The 22,453-nt window shown below is 46.9% G+C and overlaps 9 protein-coding genes across 9 annotated transcripts; 4 read left to right on the forward strand and 5 right to left on the reverse strand.

Annotated features, from left to right (window-relative positions):
• Window positions 1-1,670: 1,670 nt before the first annotated feature.
• FMAN_12077 (uncharacterized protein) lies at window positions 1,671-2,529 on the reverse strand (the record flags this gene model as incomplete). The annotated part of the gene is made up of 2 exons (XM_041834572.1): window positions 1,671-2,245; window positions 2,298-2,529. The coding sequence occupies 2 exons, from the start codon at window positions 2,527-2,529 to the stop codon at window positions 1,671-1,673; spliced, it is 807 nt and encodes a 268-aa protein (XP_041684823.1).
• A 1,875-nt stretch (window positions 2,530-4,404) lies between these two features.
• On the forward strand, window positions 4,405-5,434 carry FMAN_12078 (uncharacterized protein; the record flags this gene model as incomplete). Its single annotated transcript, XM_041834573.1, has 5 exons — window positions 4,405-4,564; window positions 4,621-4,713; window positions 4,768-4,793; window positions 4,845-5,112; window positions 5,169-5,434. The coding sequence occupies 5 exons, from the start codon at window positions 4,405-4,407 to the stop codon at window positions 5,432-5,434; spliced, it is 813 nt and encodes a 270-aa protein (XP_041684824.1).
• A 253-nt stretch (window positions 5,435-5,687) lies between these two features.
• Window positions 5,688-7,391, forward strand: FMAN_12079 (uncharacterized protein; the record flags this gene model as incomplete). The annotated part of the gene is made up of 1 exon (XM_041834575.1): window positions 5,688-7,391. One exon carries the CDS (start codon window positions 5,688-5,690, stop codon window positions 7,389-7,391), a length of 1,704 nt encoding a protein of 567 aa, XP_041684825.1.
• Window positions 7,392-7,929: 538 nt separating this feature from the next.
• On the forward strand, window positions 7,930-9,569 carry FMAN_12080 (uncharacterized protein; the record flags this gene model as incomplete). The annotated part of the gene is made up of 4 exons (XM_041834576.1): window positions 7,930-7,959; window positions 8,010-8,043; window positions 8,093-9,252; window positions 9,309-9,569. The coding sequence occupies 4 exons, from the start codon at window positions 7,930-7,932 to the stop codon at window positions 9,567-9,569; spliced, it is 1,485 nt and encodes a 494-aa protein (XP_041684826.1).
• Window positions 9,570-9,686: 117 nt separating this feature from the next.
• FMAN_12081 (uncharacterized protein) lies at window positions 9,687-12,773 on the reverse strand (the record flags this gene model as incomplete). The annotated part of the gene is made up of 3 exons (XM_041834577.1): window positions 9,687-10,851; window positions 10,907-12,422; window positions 12,482-12,773. 3 exons carry the CDS (start codon window positions 12,771-12,773, stop codon window positions 9,687-9,689), a joined length of 2,973 nt encoding a protein of 990 aa, XP_041684827.1.
• A 498-nt stretch (window positions 12,774-13,271) lies between these two features.
• Window positions 13,272-14,734, forward strand: FMAN_12082 (uncharacterized protein; the record flags this gene model as incomplete). The annotated part of the gene is made up of 2 exons (XM_041834578.1): window positions 13,272-13,328; window positions 13,382-14,734. 2 exons carry the CDS (start codon window positions 13,272-13,274, stop codon window positions 14,732-14,734), a joined length of 1,410 nt encoding a protein of 469 aa, XP_041684828.1.
• Window positions 14,735-15,297: 563 nt separating this feature from the next.
• Window positions 15,298-16,712, reverse strand: FMAN_12083 (uncharacterized protein; the record flags this gene model as incomplete). Its single annotated transcript, XM_041834579.1, has 4 exons — window positions 15,298-15,694; window positions 15,746-16,019; window positions 16,075-16,546; window positions 16,605-16,712. The coding sequence occupies 4 exons, from the start codon at window positions 16,710-16,712 to the stop codon at window positions 15,298-15,300; spliced, it is 1,251 nt and encodes a 416-aa protein (XP_041684829.1).
• A 961-nt stretch (window positions 16,713-17,673) lies between these two features.
• FMAN_12084 (uncharacterized protein) lies at window positions 17,674-19,486 on the reverse strand (the record flags this gene model as incomplete). The annotated part of the gene is made up of 4 exons (XM_041834580.1): window positions 17,674-17,906; window positions 17,957-18,654; window positions 18,713-19,219; window positions 19,278-19,486. The coding sequence occupies 4 exons, from the start codon at window positions 19,484-19,486 to the stop codon at window positions 17,674-17,676; spliced, it is 1,647 nt and encodes a 548-aa protein (XP_041684830.1).
• An 808-nt stretch (window positions 19,487-20,294) lies between these two features.
• FMAN_12085 (uncharacterized protein) lies at window positions 20,295-22,287 on the reverse strand (the record flags this gene model as incomplete). Its single annotated transcript, XM_041834581.1, has 3 exons — window positions 20,295-20,587; window positions 20,649-22,132; window positions 22,184-22,287. The coding sequence occupies 3 exons, from the start codon at window positions 22,285-22,287 to the stop codon at window positions 20,295-20,297; spliced, it is 1,881 nt and encodes a 626-aa protein (XP_041684831.1).
• Between the last annotated feature and the right edge of the window lie 166 nt (window positions 22,288-22,453).

The raw sequence follows: 22,453 nt of genomic DNA on the forward strand, positions 1-22,453 counted from the left end.
TAAAGACTATATCTTATAGGAAAATAACTTATTACCCTATTCCTTAAGATAACGCTTTATCTTATAAATGCAAGCTAAATATACTATAGCCTCTTTAAAAGCCTTTTTAGCTTTTTATTTATTTTCTTTTAATTTCTTATACTTTTTTATATTTTTTAAAACTATAGCATTAATATAAGTTAAGTATAATACTAAAAATAAACTTATAAAAAGATTTAATACTAAAACTATTATAAACTATTTTTATATCTATATAATTACTATAATAATAAGACTATTTATCTATAGCCTTATATATAAAACTATAATAAAAGTAATAAGAATATAATATAATAAAATTGCTAAATTTATAAATATATTATATAAAAGTATTAAATTTAAAAGTCTTTATATATTTTTTCTTAAAAACCTAACTTAATATAATAATTAATAAGATATATATAAATAAAAATAAGTTTAAGTTAATACTTATAAATATAAGTTAATAAAAACAGTAAGTAAGTATAATCTTAAAGATAAGACCTAAAGAAGGGAAGAGATTATATTATAACTCTTATAGTTATATTATATATACTCTATAAAATTCTCTATAAACTTTATTAATTATAAATAAATTAAATAGATTCTTTTTAATCTATTAAATTTAATTAATTAAAATAGAATTAAAGCTTTATAATATTAATTTAAAATTAAATAATTAATATTTTAATCCTTAATAAAAGTACTAATAAATACCTTATAAATAGTAATATATAGCTTATACTTATTTATACTTTTATAGACTTAGCTTACTAGCTATTAATAAAACTTCTTTATATTAATTAAGCCTAATATATATTAAATTACTATTAAGAGATATAATACTTTAATAACCGCTTAGTATTATACCTTATATAATCTGCTAATAATAAACTTAAGCATGGCTTAGTTTAATACAGTTAGACCTAACTATTATAACAGGCTGCTATTATACTAGGTCTTATAGTTACTTTATTATCTTATAAGCCTATACTTCTTTTTTCTTACTTTTTATTTTAATATTTCTATATATATCTTAAATTAAACTTACTTATAGCTATTAGGCTTATTAATCTTGTCTTAATAACTTTAACACTAAAAGAGTTAATAGCTTAGTTAAGGACATTATATAATTATTAGACTTTAATAAGTAAGTAATTATAAAGATAAGGTAATAATTCTATTTAATAGGCTTAAAATTGTATATCACTATTACATTTTCTATCTCATTCGTTTTATAGTATAAAGGTGGCCTAAAGAGTGAAAATTCGTTCTAAAAACAATTAACCTAATAAGATAGATAGAAGAACCTGGCTATATAATATACAGGCAGACTAATAAACCATAACCGCCAGTAGCCTTACAGGTTTTATAATACCAATTTTATGTCCTGGCAGAAACTGAGTCTTATGTGCAATATTTATACAGAACACGATTTAGAGATAAGGCAAGAGAGAATAAATGTCAATTTTTATAAAGCTTAAAACACAGCTAAGAGTAATAACCCCATTATCTCCCATACAGAGGATACATAAAACAAAAGATCTTTAGCTCCCTCTTTAGTTAAGCTTTGCCTCTAAGCATGCCAACTAATAAATAAGATTATTATAATTACCAGTCTTTCTTATTAATTTTTCTTATGCTTTCCTTACTTAAGGTGCTTCATGGAGTCCTGGGCGGCTTGATGCATACTCTGAAGGATGAGTGGTTATGTCGCTAGGTAGCTCAACTTTGGTTTCCAAGGCATAAAACTGATGCTGTTGATCTTGAGCCCCCTCTGTTCCAGTATTGTTTTTGCCTTTTCCTGATCTCCTCCAAACGAAGTATCCAATACCGCCCAGAATTGATAGACCGCCAATTATCGCACCAGCAGTTATACCTGCCGTCGCTCCGGTAGATAACCCCGAGCCCGAGTTTGTCTTGTCGCTCGGGCTTGTGCTTGTGCTTTCATCTGAAGGCAAGCTGATTGTGGTGGATTCAGCTTTCATCTCTGATGTTGGGCCCGTAGTCGATGTCGATTCTTGTTGTGCTGAGGTCAATGTTGCTAAGACGCCAGCAGATGTAGTCTCAGCGTTCGGTGAGCTGACGTTAAAATATTCTGATCGAGCAATTCGGCCTTTACTGGACTTGTAGAGAGTAAACCAGTATACAGAATCTTTATTATCTTCTGCTAATCCAAGAGAATCGTACTCTGCAATCCAGTAACTTGGATTTGACGAGCCATTTCCTACATGCACGAGTTAATAAGATAACTGCCATAAGCGAATGTCATGCCATACTAGGTAGCGACTCGAGGGCGCTGACCCCATTCAGAGGAATTTGATTTAATTCGATAGCAGGTTGATCTATATCTGTTTCATATTCGATCTGGACCATATCTCCGACCTTGTAACGTTTGTTTTGCGATATGTCATTGCCGGTTGACTCTGGAGGTTGAATAAATTTGGAGTTGCAAGTAGCTAGACTGGCGAGTTTAGCAAGTGCTAGAGCTAAGGTTGTTATTACACGCATGATTACCGGCCTGGTAAATACGGCTTTCTGTAGTGTAAAATAGTCCTGCGTTTAGATGTAAAGGAGAGAAAATAATCCGGTAGTTTGTGAGTTATGTAGCATTGGCCACCAAGTAGGCTGTTCTTAATAAGCTTGCTGTATTAAAGTGGAGTGAAACTTGGTAAGCCAATTAGATAATAACTTTGGTTTTAGCTTAACAAACTAGAATAGGGTGGAAATTACGATCGACTAGCATTTCTCTAGTTATGGACAGATGCGGAATAAAGACGGAAGAGTACCGCAATAATGTTATCTAGAACCCTTAACTATCTGCCATTTAAGCAGGCAATGCAGCAATGCAGCTTGCACTACTCTCAATTAAAGTCCTAGTACCATCCATAGAACCACAAAGGCTTTTGGCAAACTCGAGACGCCAAGGGCAATGCCTTTCATAATGAGTACGGCTGTCATGCACTTCCAGCCAAGACAGTTGAAATGATTCTCACCCTCAATCGTCTTTTGCTTGTTAAGATCGAGAACCTCTCCGCGCAGGACACCCTCGTCCATAGTGGAAACTTGCGGGTGGGTGGTCTGGAAGGGTTCTTGGATTGTACACTGAGCCGTGGTCTTGGGACCGCATGATGGTGACTGAAGTTTAGGGTAAGGAGCTTGATGCGTGAAGCTGAAGGTTATGTTGATGACAATATGTACTGACGGGCGCACGAAAGCATGCCCTATATCTATGTCTAGCCATCTTCAGAAGTTTGTACCCCCTGCGCTATTAAGCGATGTTCCACCCATAACGTGGGTAGCCATATTTGGGGTAAAACCATTTTTCGAGCCAAGACTTAGCTCTTCTTTTGGTCCTAGACACATAGCTGCACGTCAATAATGAGGACAAGGCCACTCTAGGACTCGCTCCAGGGCTAGCTAGCTGCTCACTATCTGTTCCACTCACTGCACATTTTTTATTTTACTATAGAGATACTACCGTTGATTTGAAGGCAAAGTCAGTGATTAGCATGCACATCGACTAGGTAATGATTTGTGGTGATTGCACTGATGCTGTACTTCATTTTCGAGCAGAGGCCCCTTCCGCCTTGCGCCGTGCTCAGCGGACTTGACCGAATGGAGTTGATGATTTTGCTGGCGTGTTGCAAGCTTTAGCTCTCAAGTGCGGAACTAGGCATATACAATGTTGGGTGCTCGTGCAAACGGCACTCTTTAGAAGGAGTGAAGAAGACCTGGGTGCGAGATATGACTGAAGAGGATGGATTGCGCCTCGCTACAGGTTTAGTTCATTATCCCAAATTCGCCTTTTGTGTAGAAGAGACCTCTGAATTGGATTGGACCCTTCATCTCCGATGTGGTAGATAGCAATGGAAGGGGAGAGTCCAACTGGTCTTGTGACCAAACAGATCCAGTGTCGTCTCCACTATGAGCGTGATTTTCTACTTCACATATTCCTTCATACTTTGTGGGCAGCCCTTTCTAGATTATCATGAAGTCCTGTCTTAAAATTATGCTACTCTCCAGTTCCTACCATAAACGGCTTTTACTCAGAAATCGCGATAGCTTTAGGAATACTCTTATCTTTAGAGTCAGGACATCTCATACATTAGGAACTGCTATATACACCCCCTCCCCACACTGCTCCAATCTTGCCTAGCCCTGCGCCTTGAGCCCTACCAAGCTTTGCGCCTGAAGACGCCTGGAAAGATTTTTTCGGATCTTCGATAACAACGGAACGTTTTCCGGTATGTGGGAACCAATGGCAAAGGACCGGTTGAAGTGCCAAGCTATAGCCTCACAATACCCCGCCATTTCTAATCTGTTCAATGAGCCAACTCTTCAACCGCCTACCCTGATTCTTTTCCTACCTGCTCGATCACTATGATGGAACAAGGAAACTTCCTCAGAACGGCGCTTCAGGGAGCTGATGGCCCGAGCATGGGACTCTGGCAGATGGTGCCTGGCGCCAACGTGTCGCGCGCCCTTGCCCGCGTGCCAGGCGTCGACTGGGTGGTGATCGATTGTGAGCACGGTAATCTCGATGGTGAGTATCGGGCCATATCTGCCGATTGCTCTGCGAAACTGAGAATGCGATATTAGACAGTGCTATGCACGACGCGGTCCCTGCTGTTGCCGCAGCTGGTGCATCTCCGATAGTGAGGATTCCTGGTATGGAATCATGGATGATCAAGAGTAAGATAAACCAGCCAAGAGCACCAACGTGACCATTCTACTTACAGCAGACAGGAGCTTTGGACTCGGGTGCCCATGGGGTGAGTATCAGCGGCACCTAGATTCGACCGGACACTGACTAGATATGTAAGATCCTGGTACCTTTGCTTCGCACTGCGCAAGAGGCCAGAGAAATTGTCAAGGCGGCCAAGTTCCCTCCACAAGGCACGCGCGGATTCGGCTCGCTGTATGCAATGGAACGATTCAGCCCCATGCCAACAATGACCGAGTATCTCCAGCAAGCGAACAGCAGTCTTCTTACTATAGTACAGATCGAAACCCAAGAGGCCCTTGATAACTTGGATGAGATTGCCGCTGTTGACGGTGTTGATGTACTATTCGTGGGACCATTCGATTTAGGTTCGTTGTACAGCACCGAAGTTGCAGTAGAATGGGCAGTAACCCATGAATTATAGGGAACAATATCGGCCATCCTATCATACAAGGCGTCTTTAAACCACAATTGACAGATGCGCTTGCACGTGTGCTGGAGGTGAGCCACAAGTTTGGCAAGAAATGTGGAATCTACAGTACGGCTGGCAAGCAAGCGAGAGAATATGCCAAGGCTGGGTTCGATATGATTCATGTGGCGACTGACTTCACATCGTTGCAATTCATTATGGCGCAGGAGGTTGATACTGCTAAAGGAAGAGAGAATACCGAAAAGGGCGGTAGTTACTAAAATCGAATATCAACAAAGATGGAAATATTTGAGAGACTGAACCTCAGCCAGTCGCCTAGTTCAAGCTGCGGAGGTTAGTTCCCACTATCACAATTAGCGTAGATGGTCATGCCCACAAGTCATGTCTTGTTATCCCGCCGCAATCGGATCAACCCAGCCCCGCTGTAGTGGTCATTCCTCACTACCCGTTTTTTTGAAGTCCCATTCTCGTGCTTTTACACTTCGTACCTCCGCAAACTACTCAAGAGAAAACATGAGCTCGCGGCGAATACCTCGCCAGACGCGTTCGCAACCAAGTTTAGTCTGCGATGCCAATCGTGGGGATTGGACGTCTTTTGGCGCCGTGGCGCATCCAGCCGGAGCCCAGGATGATGGGTTCCACTGGCAACAGAGCAACCAGGTCCCCCCTGAATCATGGACCAACTTTTCAGACGATTTACTTCCTACTTTAGATGGCGGTACTGGATTGCACTTTGATCAGACATCGTTGGATGACCTGACCTTTGGTTGCCCAGACTTGGCTGCTGGCAACTTGCTGCTCGATCACATTCATACATCCAGCCGAGGTTCATGGGGCCAGCAAGAGATCCAGGATTACTCCAACAGCGACATGTTCACTTCTTACAATATGCCGCGGGCCTTGAGTACTTCATCTCCAGCGATTCAGGAACGCCCCAAGACGGATAACTCAACGATTCCCCAGTATCCTCCCATTCCCATCACCCCAAATTCGACTCTTCCACGCCGCAGAAGTCGCTATTCTCTCAGACATACACTGAATGGTGGACGGAGCATTCATATTCCTGTCTACGACGCAAGTGAGAAAGCCTCCGAGCCCTTGCAGAGATGGAGAAATAGCCCTCCAGAAACCGAGCCGGCATCTTGGTCCGCTATTTATGATACATTGCAAGGAAATCCTCTGGGCGATAGCATCCAAGCCCCTTTGACCAGGATGGAATCATCAAGTCCGAGCGTGGCCAGTTGGCACAGTCAATCTTCAAGCTCAATTGTCTCTACCCAATCGTCTCGCTCGTTCCAGAATCGCCACAGAAGACGAGTCACGAAGAGGAGGACTGACGTCGCTGGTACCAATATGAAACCTCGAATCTTCCATTGCACATTTTGTTGCGATTCGTTCTCCAAGAAGCACGACTGGACCAGACACGAAAAGACGCTCCATCTTGACTGCGACCAGTGGATTTGTGCACCTTACGGTGGTGCAGTGGTATCGTCATTAACTGGCAGGAGTACATGTGCATACTGCAATATCCTTGATCCTACTGAACATCACCTAAACTCTCATAACCATGACGCATGTCATAATGGTCAACAGCCGCATATTTTCAGGCGTAAAGACAACCTCATTCAGCATCTCCGTGGGTTTCATCAGCTAGATACACTGCCCATCTTGGATGACTGGAGGATACCGCCTCCCCCGATCTCCTCGCGATGCGGTTTCTGCGACCAGCATCTCACGTCGTGGCAAGACCGTGCCGACCACCTCACACAGCATTTCCGCCAGGGAAAAACAATGGCAGATTGGAAAGGCGATCACGATTTCGAACCCTTGATCGCTGCACAGGTCAGAAACGCGCTGCCGCCATACCTCCTTGCAAACGAGGCTTTAACCATGGTGCCTTTTTCCGCCACGGATCCAACGGTGCCGGACCATTTGGCTCAGATAGAAGAGAGGAATGGCAAGACTGTCCCGGATCCCGAGCAACAGCTCGATCCCGGGTTCGACTTAACCCCTGATTCTTACACCAAGTTTCTAGCGTGGCATTTGGGTCGTTTTGCTCAACAGTCCTTCGCGAGTGGTGTCTTTCCAACGGACGAGATGTTCCAGGGCGAGGCAAGGAGGCTGGTGTATGGCAATGATGATAACTGGGAACAGACTATAGCTGATAACGAACAGTGGATCGCTACTTTTCGGCGACAGCATTTATCAAAAGAGTAAAGCGTGATGGCATATAGCGATATAGTTTATACAGAGTTGGATATTGGTTGATTCACCCATTTCATCAACCTTCCAGAACATGGCTGCATATTGGTACTGACTTTGATTTTTCCCTGTAGACTTGATCAAGGCCCTGCTTAGGCCGTGGTCTGGAGCAGAGCCCCGCAATGCTATCATTGCACGAAAATTGCAATCTCTCGTGTGGCCATGCAAGCTAAACTAGTCAGGCGCATTATGGCTCCACAGCGCAGCGCCGTAAGGCGCAAAGTGCACCAGCCGATATCGTATTCCACACGCCCTTTGGCAAGCCAGACCAAACCCGTAGATAAGAAATCACTTTGTAGGCGCAGGGTCTTTTAATAAAGCGTCAAATCACCTCCAGATGCCGTTACTTGTCGTTCGAACAACAGAACTAAGCGACATGGGACACTCAACAACAACGGAGGTATCTGGCTCCCCTGGTGGGAGTCAAGTCAAAATTGAACTCATGCGCAAAAGGCGAGCTACAGCTACCAAAATAAGGCCAGGCACGGCTGCCATGTCAGACAGCGACATGTTCAAATTGCCCGTAAGCATCCAGGTTCCGTGGTGATGGCGATGAGGTTAATCAGGATATAGGCCGATGGAAAGCCTGTAGCCAAAAGTTGGGAGAGTATGTTACCTCGATTACTGTATTCAGATCCAGCGCTGACGTCTTGCAGCACACTTCAGTAGCGAGAGCAATCGTCCCCCATGCGTCCTCAAACAAGCCGCCGGTTACATCAAGACACCCGGTCTGATCTCCCTTGGCGGCGGCCTGCCCTCTAGCGAATACTTTCCTATTTCTGAGATCGCCATGCGTGTCCCTACGGCGCCAAACGTCTCCGAGAAGCAGGATCTCCTCGACTCACCAGCTAGCGGCGCCCAGATAGCTCGCATTGGTAAATACGACACCAGGGACGGCACCTCGGACTTTGACATATCTATTGCCTTCAACTACGGCCAAGCAACAGGATCCCCACAGATGATGCGCTGGGTTACAGAACACGTTGACCTTGTCTATAACCCGCCTTATTCAGATTGGGGAGTTTGCCTGACCACTGGAAGCACAGCAGCTCTGGAGCAGACCGTTCGTATGCTCTGCGACCGGTTCAGGAATGATTCCATCCTTACTGAGGACTACACCTTTGCGACGGCGATGGAGACCTTTGTTCCACAGGGCATAAAGGTCTTTGGGATCAATATGGACGAGCAGGGACTGTTGCCCGGTCATATGGATCACATTCTAGAGACTTGGGATGAAGGGGCCCGAGGTGCTCGGAAGCCGCATCTCCTTTATACCGTGCCTTCGGGACAGAACCCTACTGGCGCGACTCAGAGCCTCGAGCGTCGACGTGAGATTTACAGAGTTTGCCAGAAACACGACATATTTATCATCGAAGACGAGCCTTACTACTTCATCCAAATGAAGCCCTACAGGGGACGAGGGATTGAAGTTGTGGGGGATGAGACTGTCGACGAGTTCCTCACTACACTTGTCCCAACATATCTCAGCATGGACGTAGATGGCCGAGTCCTTAGAATGGACTCCTTCTCCAAAGTCCTAGTCCCTGGTTCGAGAATGGGTTGGATAACTGCTAGCAAGGAGGTAATCCATAAGTATCTCTGTCATGCTGAAGTTGCAAATCAGGGGCCTAGCGGTATATCACAGCTAATCATTTGGAAACTGGTGGACGAGGCATGGGGTCACGAGGGTTATCTCAAGTGGCTCATTGATCTAAGGACGAGCTATGCTAGAAGGCGCAATGCCTTACTTGCAGCTTGCGAGGACTACCTGCCTACGGATATTGCATCATGGGTCCCTCCAGCTTCTGGGATGTTTGTAAGTTCCTTGATTTTTACTTTAATGCTGGAGAGAGGTACTGACTGTTGTAATAGCTATGGTTGAAACTTGATCATACAAAACACCCAGATTACCAGCGGCGAAGTCTGGAGGAAATTGAAGTGGAAATCTTCCAGAACAGCATTGACCAGGGAGTTCTCTTTGCTCGTGGCTCGTGGTTCCGAGCCGAGCCGCATAAGGAACTGAAGGGGTTGTTTCTACGTGTCACATTTGCGAGCGCGGCTGAGGGGGATATGTGTACGGCAGTTCAACGCCTCAGCGCGGCAATCAAGAAGTCTTTCCAAATAGAATTATAGATTACTAGGTCCAAGGATAGGTGTAAAGTGTAACTAATAAACTTAAGTATTGGCCATTTAATGTTGCTTATAGGAGCAGTGGTATGCTATATTTCTATTAAAATACATATGTCTCGTTCAAAAAGCATCATCATGGGGCTCATCATACTGGTTGATAAGTCTTTGCGGTATTAACCCTCGTAACACAACAACTCCAGCATGCAAGATCCCCCACCGAACCTTGCTCAGCGTCTCAGCCATAGTCCAGACAAGCCCCACAATCTGACGTTGTTGGCTTGGCTTCACATCCATACTTTCAGGCCCATGCCGAGCCATTCTTGACACAAGGCTATGCATTTCCCCTCGAGGATCCCAGATGATCTCATCACTCTCGTCATCACTGTCATCAGCATCGTCGTCTATATCTAGCATACCTCCTCTATTGGACTGACCGTGGCAGAATGCCCAACATGCCAGAGTTGCAAGGTATAGACACCAGGGGACGTGGAAAAGCTGCATTGCGTCTGACCGAGTAAGCACTTTCGTGTTTTCATGAAGCAGCCGTGATGCATGCCATGCAGCCACAGATGCTGGCCTCTTGTGGCTTCTCATATTGTGTTCGGCTTCTGAAGGTTGATCTTTGCCTGGTCGTTCTGTCACTGAAGCCCACTGTTTGACCGCTTTTGCGGAGCGACGATAGTCCTTCTGCTGGACTGGTCGACCCAAGATATGGCGCGCACCAGCGTAAATCTGTATGTCGAGAAATTCCATATGAAGAAGTGCTTGTGCTGAGTGAAACAAAGCATTGTATGCAGTGGCAAATGCCACGTACTCGCTCCTTCTGGCCTGATCCTCAGGTGTATTCTGGAGTCGAGAAATAATTGAGGTTATGTAAGCATCAAAGTCCTTCTTCCAAGCGTCATAAGCGTTCCCTATGAGCTTCCGCCAGTTGGATCCGGGTCCATCACCATCCACTACTCCGAGCGATGTCTGATCGCGACGCTGCATATCCCAAGCGATGGACATCAAGCCATGCAGCATAAGTACATGAGACAGTCCTGTCAATGCTTTTGGACGAGGCACTGACGGCCCGAGATATGATTTGAGGCTGGGAAGGTAGAAGTTCTGCTGGGAACTGCAGGCTGATGAGCGCCATGCCATTGCCCACGATATTGGGTCTGAAGCTTCCCATATTCTCTGGCTACATGGCAGTTCAAGGCGAAGCTCAAATGCGGACATGCACAGACTCTGACAGAACAGAACTGCATGCTGTGTATCCCACATGAAGCACAGAAGTGCGAGGCTATAATTATACGTCAGCTGGATGCTAATATTAAGAGGCTTCTTGAGTGGCTTACCGTTTCTTTTGTTCTGCAATTGCCCATCGTCGCCAAGCCTCTCGAACTACAAACTCTCTTGTATCGTCGCAGTCAACAGGCGGCCCTTGAGGGCGGACCGACTGGCAGTCGGATCTGCGAATAAGATTTATAAGAAGCCCATGAAAGAGATGACTCATGTCGTGCTGCTTCTGTCCAGCACGAGACTTTCCAAAGCATTCCACTAGAAGGATAGTCTGCAGAGTCCAAAGTTCTGCACGAGCTGAAAAGCTAGCATGAGAAAAGATGCTAGGCCTTATAACATCGTGGATGCACACAGCCAGCTGATGGGCGTCTTTGGAAGAGTATGTTGAGCCCAGGAGGAGGACGGAGATGAGAAGCAGTGGCTCCATTCTGGTCACATCAAAGGTTGCAAGGTGCATGAGTGGGTAGGCAGTATTGAACTTTACGAAGAACAATTCTAGGTACGTTTGTAGGGAGTCTCGGGACAGTAGTGGCTCATCCCACACGGAGTGACGGGAATCTGGTAAAGATGGGTTTGCAGTCTCGACGACTTGAAGGATTCGTTTGCGCACGCTTTCGTCAATCTTTGGTATCGGCTGACCTTTGTCAAGCATCGAGAATGGCCTGTTAAATTGTGGTTCCTCGACGTGCTGTTGATCATGGGCGCCGTGAGAATTCAATGATTTGGCGCTTTTATGTTGCGTTGGCGTTGTAGACTCAGTTATAGAGCTGACAAGGCTCTCTGGAGTTGTCTTGATATGGTTCAAGACGGCGGTTCGTGGATTAGGTGCATCTTTCCTCGCATCACTGTTGTGAGATTGTACCGACTCAGACCAACGGCGTGTGCTGTTGATAGAGTCTGGTGATAATATCTGAACGGGCTCCGACATTTGGGCGGGTGGTATGTACTGCTCGTTTGCCTTCGTAAGAGGTGTTGATGTTTGGTTCAAGTTGATGTTAAACAGCCAGTTGTAATCCAACGCAGTCGTATAGGGCATGTTAAACGAGCTGGCGGTATCTGGCTGAAAGTTTTGCGTGTAATCAAGTGCCGTGTTATCCACGAACGACTCGTTGAGGAGTAGAGGGTCAAGCTGGTCGAATGAGAACTCGCCTATGCCTTCACCGTGGTCAAATTGGTCGGTTGAGGTGGTAAAGTTGGCCAACTGGTCGTCTGTAACCAGTTCACCCGTGGAGTGAACAAAGATAGAGTCTTCAATATGCAAGTCGGATGAGGAATGAAGATTGACTCCATGCACTGACTGGTCTTCGCTGTGGCCCCAAGTGATCAGCCCAGGAGATTGATTCCTTGTATTATCTGCTTGGTCTGATTCCGGAGATGGGACTTGCTGTGTTTCTTGAGGGCTCTGTCCTGAACCCTTGGCAGTCTTAGCTTTCGAGTTGCTGTTCCGACACGGTCGCTTTTCAACGACCGTACCGTCGGGTGCTTCCCAAGATCTCTTTCGTGTATCGAGAACGCCAAAGCCGGTTCCTCCAGCCTCTAGATCCTTCTGGCGATGTCTTTCCATATGTCGCCCTTTGGATACGTAAGAACAAATTTGGATTGACTCAGCTATACACAACATGGTCACTCACTCAGCAAATCAGGCCGTTTGAAGTGTGCACGGCATATGTCACATGAAGAACCGCCCGGCAAGTGATTGAGAGCATGTCGCTGTAGGTGTTCGGAGCGGGTGAACTTCTTGCTACAGCCCGGATGAGTGCACTCAAACGACTTGTCACTCTGAGGAGCTGGCTGTGAGGTTGCAGAACCAGAACCTCTCCGAGAGGTCTCTGATTGACCCTGCGATTGTGTCTGTTTACGACCCATGGCTTCTGTAAGAAACGCATCGACCGCTAGGGACAGCTCGTCGTCGGCTCCGTACATGGCTGTAGAGTGGGATGAGGTGGGAAATGTTAAAGATGAACGAGGGATAGAGTGAGGGAACGTCTGGGTTCTAGAGTGGGAGGAATTGCCGAATGCCGTTGAACTCTGGCTGATTAGTAGTGTAACTCTGATAAGTGATAGGCCTGGCTGGACTCCACCACAGTGCTACCAAATCCCCACCCTTATCATCTTCCCCGCACATTATCTTGATAAGTGGGAGGATGCTAACGGGCATGGGTGAGTGGATAAAGGAACTCGGGTTCGAGATCCGTGCTTGAGCTAGCGATGGCTATCTATTCCCAGAACGTAAAGACACGAGCATATCGGCAATCGCCTTGGTAAATCGGACAAAGCAGTGCATGGCACCACCACTTGTGTCTGCTTTGCCACAAGACCTAGACTGCATCACATATACCTTTAATACGAATATAGAGACCTCTTGCTGGATATTATCACCTCTACCCATTGCCAATCAAGATCTAGCGGACTAGAGACAACATGCCCAACTATAAGATACAGGAAGTGATGGAGAGGAGTGATTCAAGCAAGCTTCATGTAGGTTCAAGACTCCATATCCCAAGACACTTCCAAAATTAATGTGTATTTAGGTGATAATTGTAGGAGCTGGCCTCGGTGGTCTCGGTGCTGCAATCGCTGTCCGTCTCGCCGGCCATGATGTCACGGTTTTGGAGTCTGCACCAGCAATTGGCGAAGTCGGTGCCGGTATCCAAGTCCTTCCCAACGCTGCTCGAGTTCTCTTCTCCTGGGGCCTCGAGAAGGAATTGGTTAAAAATGCTACCAAGCCAAGAAAATGCAACTTCATTGGTTGGAAAGGGAACCATCTCTCAGAAATGGACTATCATGGCTATGCGGCTGCCTCGGGAGGATACCCGTTCCTCGACTTCCACCGCGCGACTCTGCATAAAGCACTTCTAGATAGAGCTCAAGAGCTAGGGGCCAAGATCATTTGCGGATCTAAAGTCTTGTCTTACGAGATAGCGGCCGACAACAGCCACGCAACTGTGTTTCTAGAAGGAGGCCAAACGATGAAGTCTGACTTGGTCGTCGGTGCTGACGGCATCGCCTCTTCTCTCAGAGAGCAGTTCCTCGGTCGATCCGATCCTCCACAATTGACGGGCGACTTGGCCTACCGGTTGCTACTGTCAACAGACGAGATGAGAAAGGACCCAGACCTGAGGCCATTCGTGGAGGATCCCCAAGTTAACTACTGGGTCGGCCCCGACAAACATGCAGTCAACTACGTACTGAAAGGAGGAGAACTCTTCAACATGGTTCTCTTAGTGCCAGATGACATCCCACTCGACAGCGGCAACACTTTGAAGGGCAACATCGAAGAGATGAGAGCCCATTTCGCGGATTGGGACCCTCGCATCGGGAAGATGCTCAACCTATGTGACTCTGTTCTCAAGTGGAGATTATGCATTCGACCTGGCCTCGACCCGACTTGGTCACACCCTTCAGGAGCCCTCACCATGCTTGGTGACTCTGTCCATGCGACGCTACCATATCTTGCCAGTGGTGCCGGTATGGCTTTAGAAGACGGCGGCGTCCTTGGACTTTGTCTCGCTAAGCTTACCGATAAATCGCCGGCCTCAAAGGTAAAGGCTCTAGCTGTTTACGAGGCATGCCGACGAGAGCGCACGGAAATGGTTGTGCAAAGAGGGACGTACAACCAGTGGATATATCATCTGCCAGATGGCGAAGAGCAGAGGCAGCGAGATGAACGGTTCAGACAATATGGAAAGTGGGATGAAGAGTGGCTCGGTGGGGAGAATCCAATCATCCCGCAGTCGTCAGAGACAGGAGAGGATCCATTTCCTTGGAGATACCATGGAGTTGGACGGTGGTTGTTGACGTATGATATGTGGAAGGATGTTGATGAGAAGTTCTCGCAGCTCGAGTCTGAGGCCAGTGGTGGTTCACTGAGAGCAAGTCTCTAAAACTACAAGCACTGTACTCTATCTAGCTGAGGTATTGTTAGTTGGCCAATAAGACACTTAAAAGTTGCATAATATTGTCTAAGCACTTTTCGGAGGGCCATGCCGTATTGTTTCCTCCTATGGAAGCAAAGACACTTCAAACTCTTTGCAGAGTCATCTGTAGGAACATCGACCTTTTTTGGCCTGGGATGTCAGAAGGGTCCAGATATGCATGTACTGCCTATCGATAGCGAGGGATGCAAGGAAGATTAGATCTAGGTGTATTTGGAACGACAAAGGAAATGAAAATGAATAAGGAGGATTAAATAATCAATAATATTCATGGTTAGCGGTGGCGGCAATAGATGATGATCTTTGTAACAGAGTGGCGTCGACCACGATTGATTGCTTTCAATTCTTTTCTGCAAAGACCAAGAGTCGACTAGTTGCACTTGACGAGATAAGCCTTCTCTGTCACTTTTTTTGGTATAGTTGGAATCATGTGAGCAAGTGTGTATTTATTACAGCTAAGCTGCTCATGCCAATTAGTCTATTGTACCAACCTCCACCATAAGACTCCCACTTTATGCTTCACTCTTCACCTCTTGTGAGGGGTTGTAAAAAGGATAGTCATTGTAGCCCTTTTCAGGAGGATCAGCACCGTAGAACGTGCTGCGGTCATAGGCGTTAAGAGGCCAACCATTCTGTAATCTCTCAGCCAAATCAGGGTTAGCAATGAAATGCCGGCCCATTGCGACCATGTCAGCCTCTTGACTCTTGATCTTGGTGGGAGCGTTGTCTCGGTTAAAGTTTCCGCAGGCTAGGAATAGAATTCCAGAAGGCTGGAGAATATTGCGGAATATGTTGAGAGAGTTTACCTGCTTGCCAACTTGAGCAGCAGTGCCATCTTTACTGCTGCCGTTGGCAAGTGCGGCGAGCTTTTGCTGCTCATCCAGAACCTCGTCAAAACGTGGCTCAATCCTAATTATCGTCAGTCATTTTGACGTTATTTCAGTGGTGAATATGACTTACATATGAACGTAAACAGGCTTGTGGTTATCTGGAAGACTGGCAATCTGGCCACAGAGGTAAGACCAATGTGCGTTGGGATCACTATCCTTGGTGCCCTGGAAGTAATTGTAAGGCGAAAGTCGAAGCCCGACCTTGTCGGCACCGATAGCATCACAGCATGCAGTAAGAACCTCGAGCAGAAATCTGCATCGGTTCTCGACAGAGCCGCCATACTCATCAGTGCGGTTGTTGATGTTGTCGTGAAGGAACTGCTCAAGAAGATAACCGTTGGCACCTGATCCCAACAGTTAGCAAGAGGTTATAAGTACAGAGTCTGTGTGCACACATACCATGTATCTCAATACCGTCGAACCCAGCAACTTCAACAGCTCGCTTGGCTGCGGCTGCCCATTCGGTAGTGATGCTGTGGATCTCGTCCACTGTCAAGGCTCGAGGCGGGTCATCCTTGGTATCAGTGCCATCCAGGTATGTACCCGGCATGGGCTGATCGCCAGAAGACACAGCCCTCTCACCACCCCGCTGAGTACTACAGGACGCCCGGCCAGTGTGCCACAGCTGAGTGAAGATAAACCCGCCCTTGGCATGGACAGCGTCAGTTACCTTCTTCCATCCCTGTAGTTGGGAGTCGGTGAAGACGCCAGGAACACCGGGGTAAGCACTAGCGTTCAGGGCAATGTCGGTCGCCTCCGTAATCTGAAGACCGCCGTCACTGGAGCGATCGCTGTAGTACTTTGCCATACGAGGGCCAGGGACATAAACTCCACGGGACTCGAATTCACTTCTCATGCGAGTGTTAGGTGCCTGGAAGGATGTTGTTAGGTCCTTCTTCGCGGATAAGTAATTGACTTTCACTACATACCTGGACAATTCGATGCTTCAAATTGAGCTTGCCAAGCTTCAAGGGCGAGAACAAGACAGTGTCCTTCAGCGCAGCGTGCGCCGCGGGCGGTGTGACTGCGATAGGCATCTTTGTAGGGGGAGCGGATAAAAATCGGGAGAGAGAACGTAACAAGCTTTCAGGAGGCTTGAGGCTGTTGGAAAGATAGATGCCTGATTGCACTTGGAATTGATAGATCAAGTAGCTATGGATGCTGAAGCTTTAGTAGCCGATGTACTTTGTCCTTGTTCATTTTGTTGTTTCGATTGCAACCAAGCATGGACTCTTGGTACCCCATCCCCCCACCTTTGAACGATGAAAGTGGGTACACAGATGCGAGGAGTCAACTATTGTTCTTGTTGGCCACTGATAAGACGCAGGACGACAGGGAAGAACAAGAATGGGGGTGGGTCTGACCAGCATCGGAAAGTTTAAGACAGCTAGGACAAAAGAAGTCTAGCATTGACGAATCATGAGCGGAACATCCGATAGGCTGCTCTATAACTTTTATGGGTCAAATACATGTCTCGCTTCCGGGTAACAATTGTGAATTTTGAGTCTTTGATGATATGAAGAGCAATAAGTCTCACAACACGCCTTTGGGGACCCTGGCCTGCTTAAGACGAAGCCTTCTATTATTCTTCTCAAACTGGTATTTTGAGTGTAAAAGTCTATGATTTTAGAAGTATCCTCGAAAGTATCACTCAACTTGCATCGGAACAGCTGTCTGCGTTGCTGATATATTGCCTGATTGCAAGGAAAATATTGTGCTACTAACACATTTTCGTAAGCTTAATGGAGATGCTGATGACCATTTTGAGACTTATTGAAGTAGAAATTATTTCCCTTAATTCTTGACAATTAACAAGCCACATGAAGTTAAATACCAAAGGATGCGGTCAAGGTCTCATATTGAAAATAAGAAGGAGTAAGAATTTACGAAATAACATACACTGTTTTGCATCCAAGCATTTCTCAAACGTATATAAATTAACTAGTCCTTACTACTAAGGCATTACATGTTTTGGAAAACCACTGTCCCATCGTATCTCTAGAGAGAGGCATGTCCATGTGTCTCATAAGGAAGACCAAGACAGAAGAAACCGACGACGATCCAAAGCGCTGCACTTGCATAAATCGGAACAACCGTGAACCCAGAATATGTTGAAATAAAAGATGCCACAAGACCACCAAGTCTGAGAAGTGTAGCTGCAATCCCAGTGCCAGTACCTCGTACTGGTCCAGGGAAAGACTCTGGAGTAAAGGCAAACATGACGGCGTACTCTACATAGCTTATTAGTATGTGAGATAGATGGGTTAGGAGAGAGACGTACCAAAGTTTCCGAGAATAGCTGTGGCGCACTGGAATCCAATGTCGGCGGCTTCAGTGCCAACGGCTGTGTAGGCAAAGAGAAAGACGCCGGTGAGAACGGCAGAGATAGCCATCATCCACCTGCGGCCGAACCGAGTCTCTACCAGGAAACCTGCTGAGATGGGACCGAGGACCCCGACAGCGGAAACAATGCAGTAGATCATATAGGTGTGGTTGAACGATGAGCTAGCCGTGTAATCTTTCTTAGACTCAAGATAAGAAGTAATGAATGCAAAGTAGAGCGGGTAGGCGATTCCAATGGTAAGCCAGATTAAGAACGTAACTGCACTGTGCTGTGCCATCTTATGGCCGGCGAAGAGCGAGCGATAGCTGCTCATGTTGAAGTCCTTGAAGTTCTCCTTAAGGATATCTTTCATGGAAAGCTTCTTCTCGGTCTGATCCGGAATGGCGTGGACGGGTTCGCCGGTAGACGAGACAACCGCAGACGAGTAGATTTGGCGGTCGATATCCTGCATCATCTCGAGTGTCAAGGTCTCAGGTTTGCCGTTGTAACGAGCGATGTAGTTGACTGATTCGACAGCCTCTGCGTCCCGCCCCTTGGAGAGAAGATACTTGGGCGACTCGGGGATTTTAAAGACGAAGATTCTGACCAAGGCAAGAACAAGAGCAATGCCACCGAGAGTGATCATGATGTATCGCCTGGAGAGGTCGTCCTGTTAGTCCGATGTATCAGAAGTGCTCAGAGTGAACCACTTACCATCCCATATTATCTTGTCGGCGGCAACCCTCGGGGCTGCTGCAAGCAAAATTGGCGAGGAACACCCACGAGAGAAGCGACACGATAAGCTGGCCAAGGTTCCACCATGCAGACAGTGTGACGAGCAGCCATTGATGACTCTGCGGAACAAACTCAAGGAAGACAATACTGTCAACCGGGACGTTACCTCCAGCAGCAGTACCAATGACAGCCCAGAGAGAGCAAAAGGTGATGAAGTCCTGAGACCCAGCAACTGCACAAGCAAAGATGGCTCCGATAAAGATTGTAGAGTTGAAAGCAGGCTTGCGGCCAATGACATCAGCCGCGGTGCCCCAAAAGAAGGCTCCAACAATCAGTCCGACGTAGTAAGCCACTGAACTGAAGCTGAGTCTAGTAATGTCGTCGAATTCGTTCATGATCGGGGGACGAACGGCGGTGATGCCTTGAGACCAGAAGTTATCGACCATCCAGCCGCAACCGTTGACGACGAAGAGAATCCATTGGAACCTAGAAGCGTCACTGTTAGTACGGATTTTACTGCTCATATGAACTGCCAAAGACTCACTTTCCGGTACCAATCTCTGAGAGATGGCGTGCAACAAGTTCAGACTTTAGCCGATACGACTCATTGACAGCACTCCCGTAAAACTCGCGAACAGCACTGTCCTCAACAGGCTTGTGATCACCGAGACGGTAGGAAGTTGCACTTGGGGCTTGCTGAAGCTTGGCTCCAGTGGCCTTCTCAGCGATATCCTCTGCGTTGTTTGAAGCCATGATGATGCTTTGTGGAAAGAAACGAGTACGTTGAAGTTGAGAGGTTGAAGACTGGAGACATCAGTCGGCATCAACTCATGTATTTATCAGACATGAGACAACAGACAGACTCGAGTTCTCCCCTTTTGTTTGTGGTGTGAGAGATAGAGGAGATAACTAATCGCTGCTACGAGTCAATGCACACCCTGAACCCAGTCGTAACCTTAGCATACGCTAAAGCAGCAGCAGGACCACGCCAAGACAACGCGTATACGACGCTATCTACCTATCTTATCGGTTCGAACTCAACCTGCTGACATCCAAACCCCCACTTTCCCCGGATTATACGTGTTGTTTGAGAGTTTAAACCATGAGATTTGGGATAAATGGGGTTAATCTCATGAGATAATTGGTGCCCGCTATCAATGGTCGAGACCTGGCTATGTATGGACATGCTTTGGTACATTCGGGGAACTCGGATACTGATACTGTAGAATGCTTCAGAACCAATAATGAATGATCTCATATTCATCGGTGAGTCTGGACCTGGAAGAAGCGAGGCGACGGCCTTGAACAAAGTGAGTTTCACTACTCTCCCTTATAAAACGCGAGCGCGTATGACCCGGACAATCGAGCATTTGGCACCCAAAGTGATATTTCTGACAGGCAAAACTGATCAAGTGTTTCTTGGATACTGACCCGATAGTTGTTGCGCATTTTCTAAACTTGAACGAGGAGTTTCTAGCCCGTGATTTCCAATGAACTTGGCTTCATATCTCAACACAATTGACACAGTATCTCATTGAAGGACTTTCATTCAAATGCGAGTTCAGGCAGAAGTGATCTGCAGAAAGCCTCTAAAGTACGAATCGAGCCAACTCGCCGCCGCGGCACCATCCTCGAAACTGGCATTCTTGATACGCCGAATGGCACCGACATAACCATCCGGCCTAACCACGAGAATTGAAACCTCTCCACGATCGACTGAGCCAAGCCACTTCTCTGTACACGAAGTTCGCTTGGTATCCAAATGCGCCGCGTCATCCAGATATACCGTCCACCTACTCTTGGAAAATGTGGGAGGCAAGTCTGAGAGCTCAAACTCGTTCTTATCTGTAGAGGCTGTGAAGATTCCGCAAGTTAGTGACTGGGATCAAGTGACAATTGAAAAGACTTTACTTACTAAGAAGTGCAAATGTGATTAGTTGGTTGACTGGTGTGTATCGCTCTGGCCGCACGTAAACATCATCGGCTCGGCTGGCACGAGGCTTCTGCTGATATGAAGCCTGCGCTGACTTGCCAAGCTGGAATACGAACGAGTTTGGTGTTGAGATAGACTCATCGAGCCCTTTGATGAAGCCACTCTCTTGATGATCCGTAAGGTTCGGAGCGACTACATAGACTCGGAACTGGCCGAGAACTGGGACATCAAGCTGAACATCAACTGGGCAAGCATCTATGTAGCGCGTAACCTTTGCTTGGGGTAGATTACAGCCAGGCTTAGCATCGCCACCAGGAGCGGCATCTAGAGGATGGTTCAGCTCATTGGGACCGTACTCAACCCCCACTCCCGAGATGAAGCGTGTGTTTTTGCGGAAATTCTCAGCGAGTCTCTGGGAGTCGCCTCCAGCGATCTCATTGGCGTGTTCGAAGTCAAAGTTGATGAGATCTTCCGCGATCTTCTTCCGTTCCTGCTCGTAAGACTGTAGAAGAATTCCATCCTTGGCGAAACCGCGCGCGGCAAGGTTGAGCTTCCAGCCCAAGTTCCAAGAGTCATGGACACTGGTGTTCATTCCCTGTGCAGCCTTTGGACTGTGTGTGTGACTAGCATCTCCAGCTATGAATACTCGCTGAGTTGGGTCCAAGAACCGTGTTGCGAAGCGTTGGGATACTTGGTAGTTGCCGAACCACTCGACTGATGTCCAGTTGACAGTGTAAGGAGCCATAATAAGACGTGCCTGCTCCATGACAAACTCCTGACCGAGCCCTTTGGAAGTGACCGAACTCTTCATCTCGATGTACAGGCGAGTCATGTTGCGCTCACGTGGAATAAGTAGGACTGATCCGTGTTCCTCGGAGAATACGACGGTCTTGCTCCAGATGTCAGGGAAGTCGGTATCCAGTTCCCCGTCCAACACACCCCAAACAGAGTTATGGGGCGTTCCTTGAGAGGCCGCGCCGGGAATGGCGTTTCGTACTGCTGAACGAGCACCGTCACAGCCTACTAGGTATCTGGCTGGGATAGATGTACGTGTTTCACCGTCTTTGTCGCATTCGATCTGTAGATGATGATGCTCTGAAGAGTCTGCTACGCCTCGAAACGTGTGACTTCGAGTGACCTCAACACCGCTTTTTCGCAGGTCGGTAATAAATGTGCTTTCCATCATGCCCTGATGGCACAAAAGGATATAGGGATGTAGCACGTCTACCACTGAAGATGGATAGTGGACTTCACGTCCTGTACGGCGAAGTCCCTCAGTTGGTGAACCTCGCCACATGCAGATGTCATGAACCTTGACGCCTGTTTGTACAAGATCATCGCCAATTCGCAGCATCTGCAACGTCTCAATGGTCTTTGGTTGGATACCATCAGCGCGGCCCACGGTTGTCTGATCGGGCCTCTCATCGATGACCTTGACTGAGAGACCAAGCTTTGCCAACACGACACTGGAGAAATTATCAGTTCGGAAAGAGGCGAACAGCAATTTGGAAGCTCACCTCAGCATGAGGCCAGAAGGGCCAGCTCCTACAACACAGACATCATGGATATCGGCATCGTGATGTCCGTTGCTGTCACCATTCGTGCTTGTCGTGATGGCCATGTTGTTGGCAGTGTAATGTGAATGGGTACTGTACTGAGTGATGATGGTGTTTGACAGTATATCATTTGATCTCATCAACACATTCACCTCTCGGATATTTCAATCAAGCCGGTTCTTACCAACGGATAATTCAAGACTTTCCTGCGGCGTCTTCCGCTAGATGTCG

This window comes from Fusarium mangiferae (genome assembly GCF_900044065.1).
Source record: "Fusarium mangiferae strain MRC7560 genome assembly, contig: FMAN_scaffold009, whole genome shotgun sequence".
NCBI classification, from domain to species: Eukaryota; Fungi; Ascomycota; class Sordariomycetes; order Hypocreales; family Nectriaceae; genus Fusarium; species Fusarium mangiferae.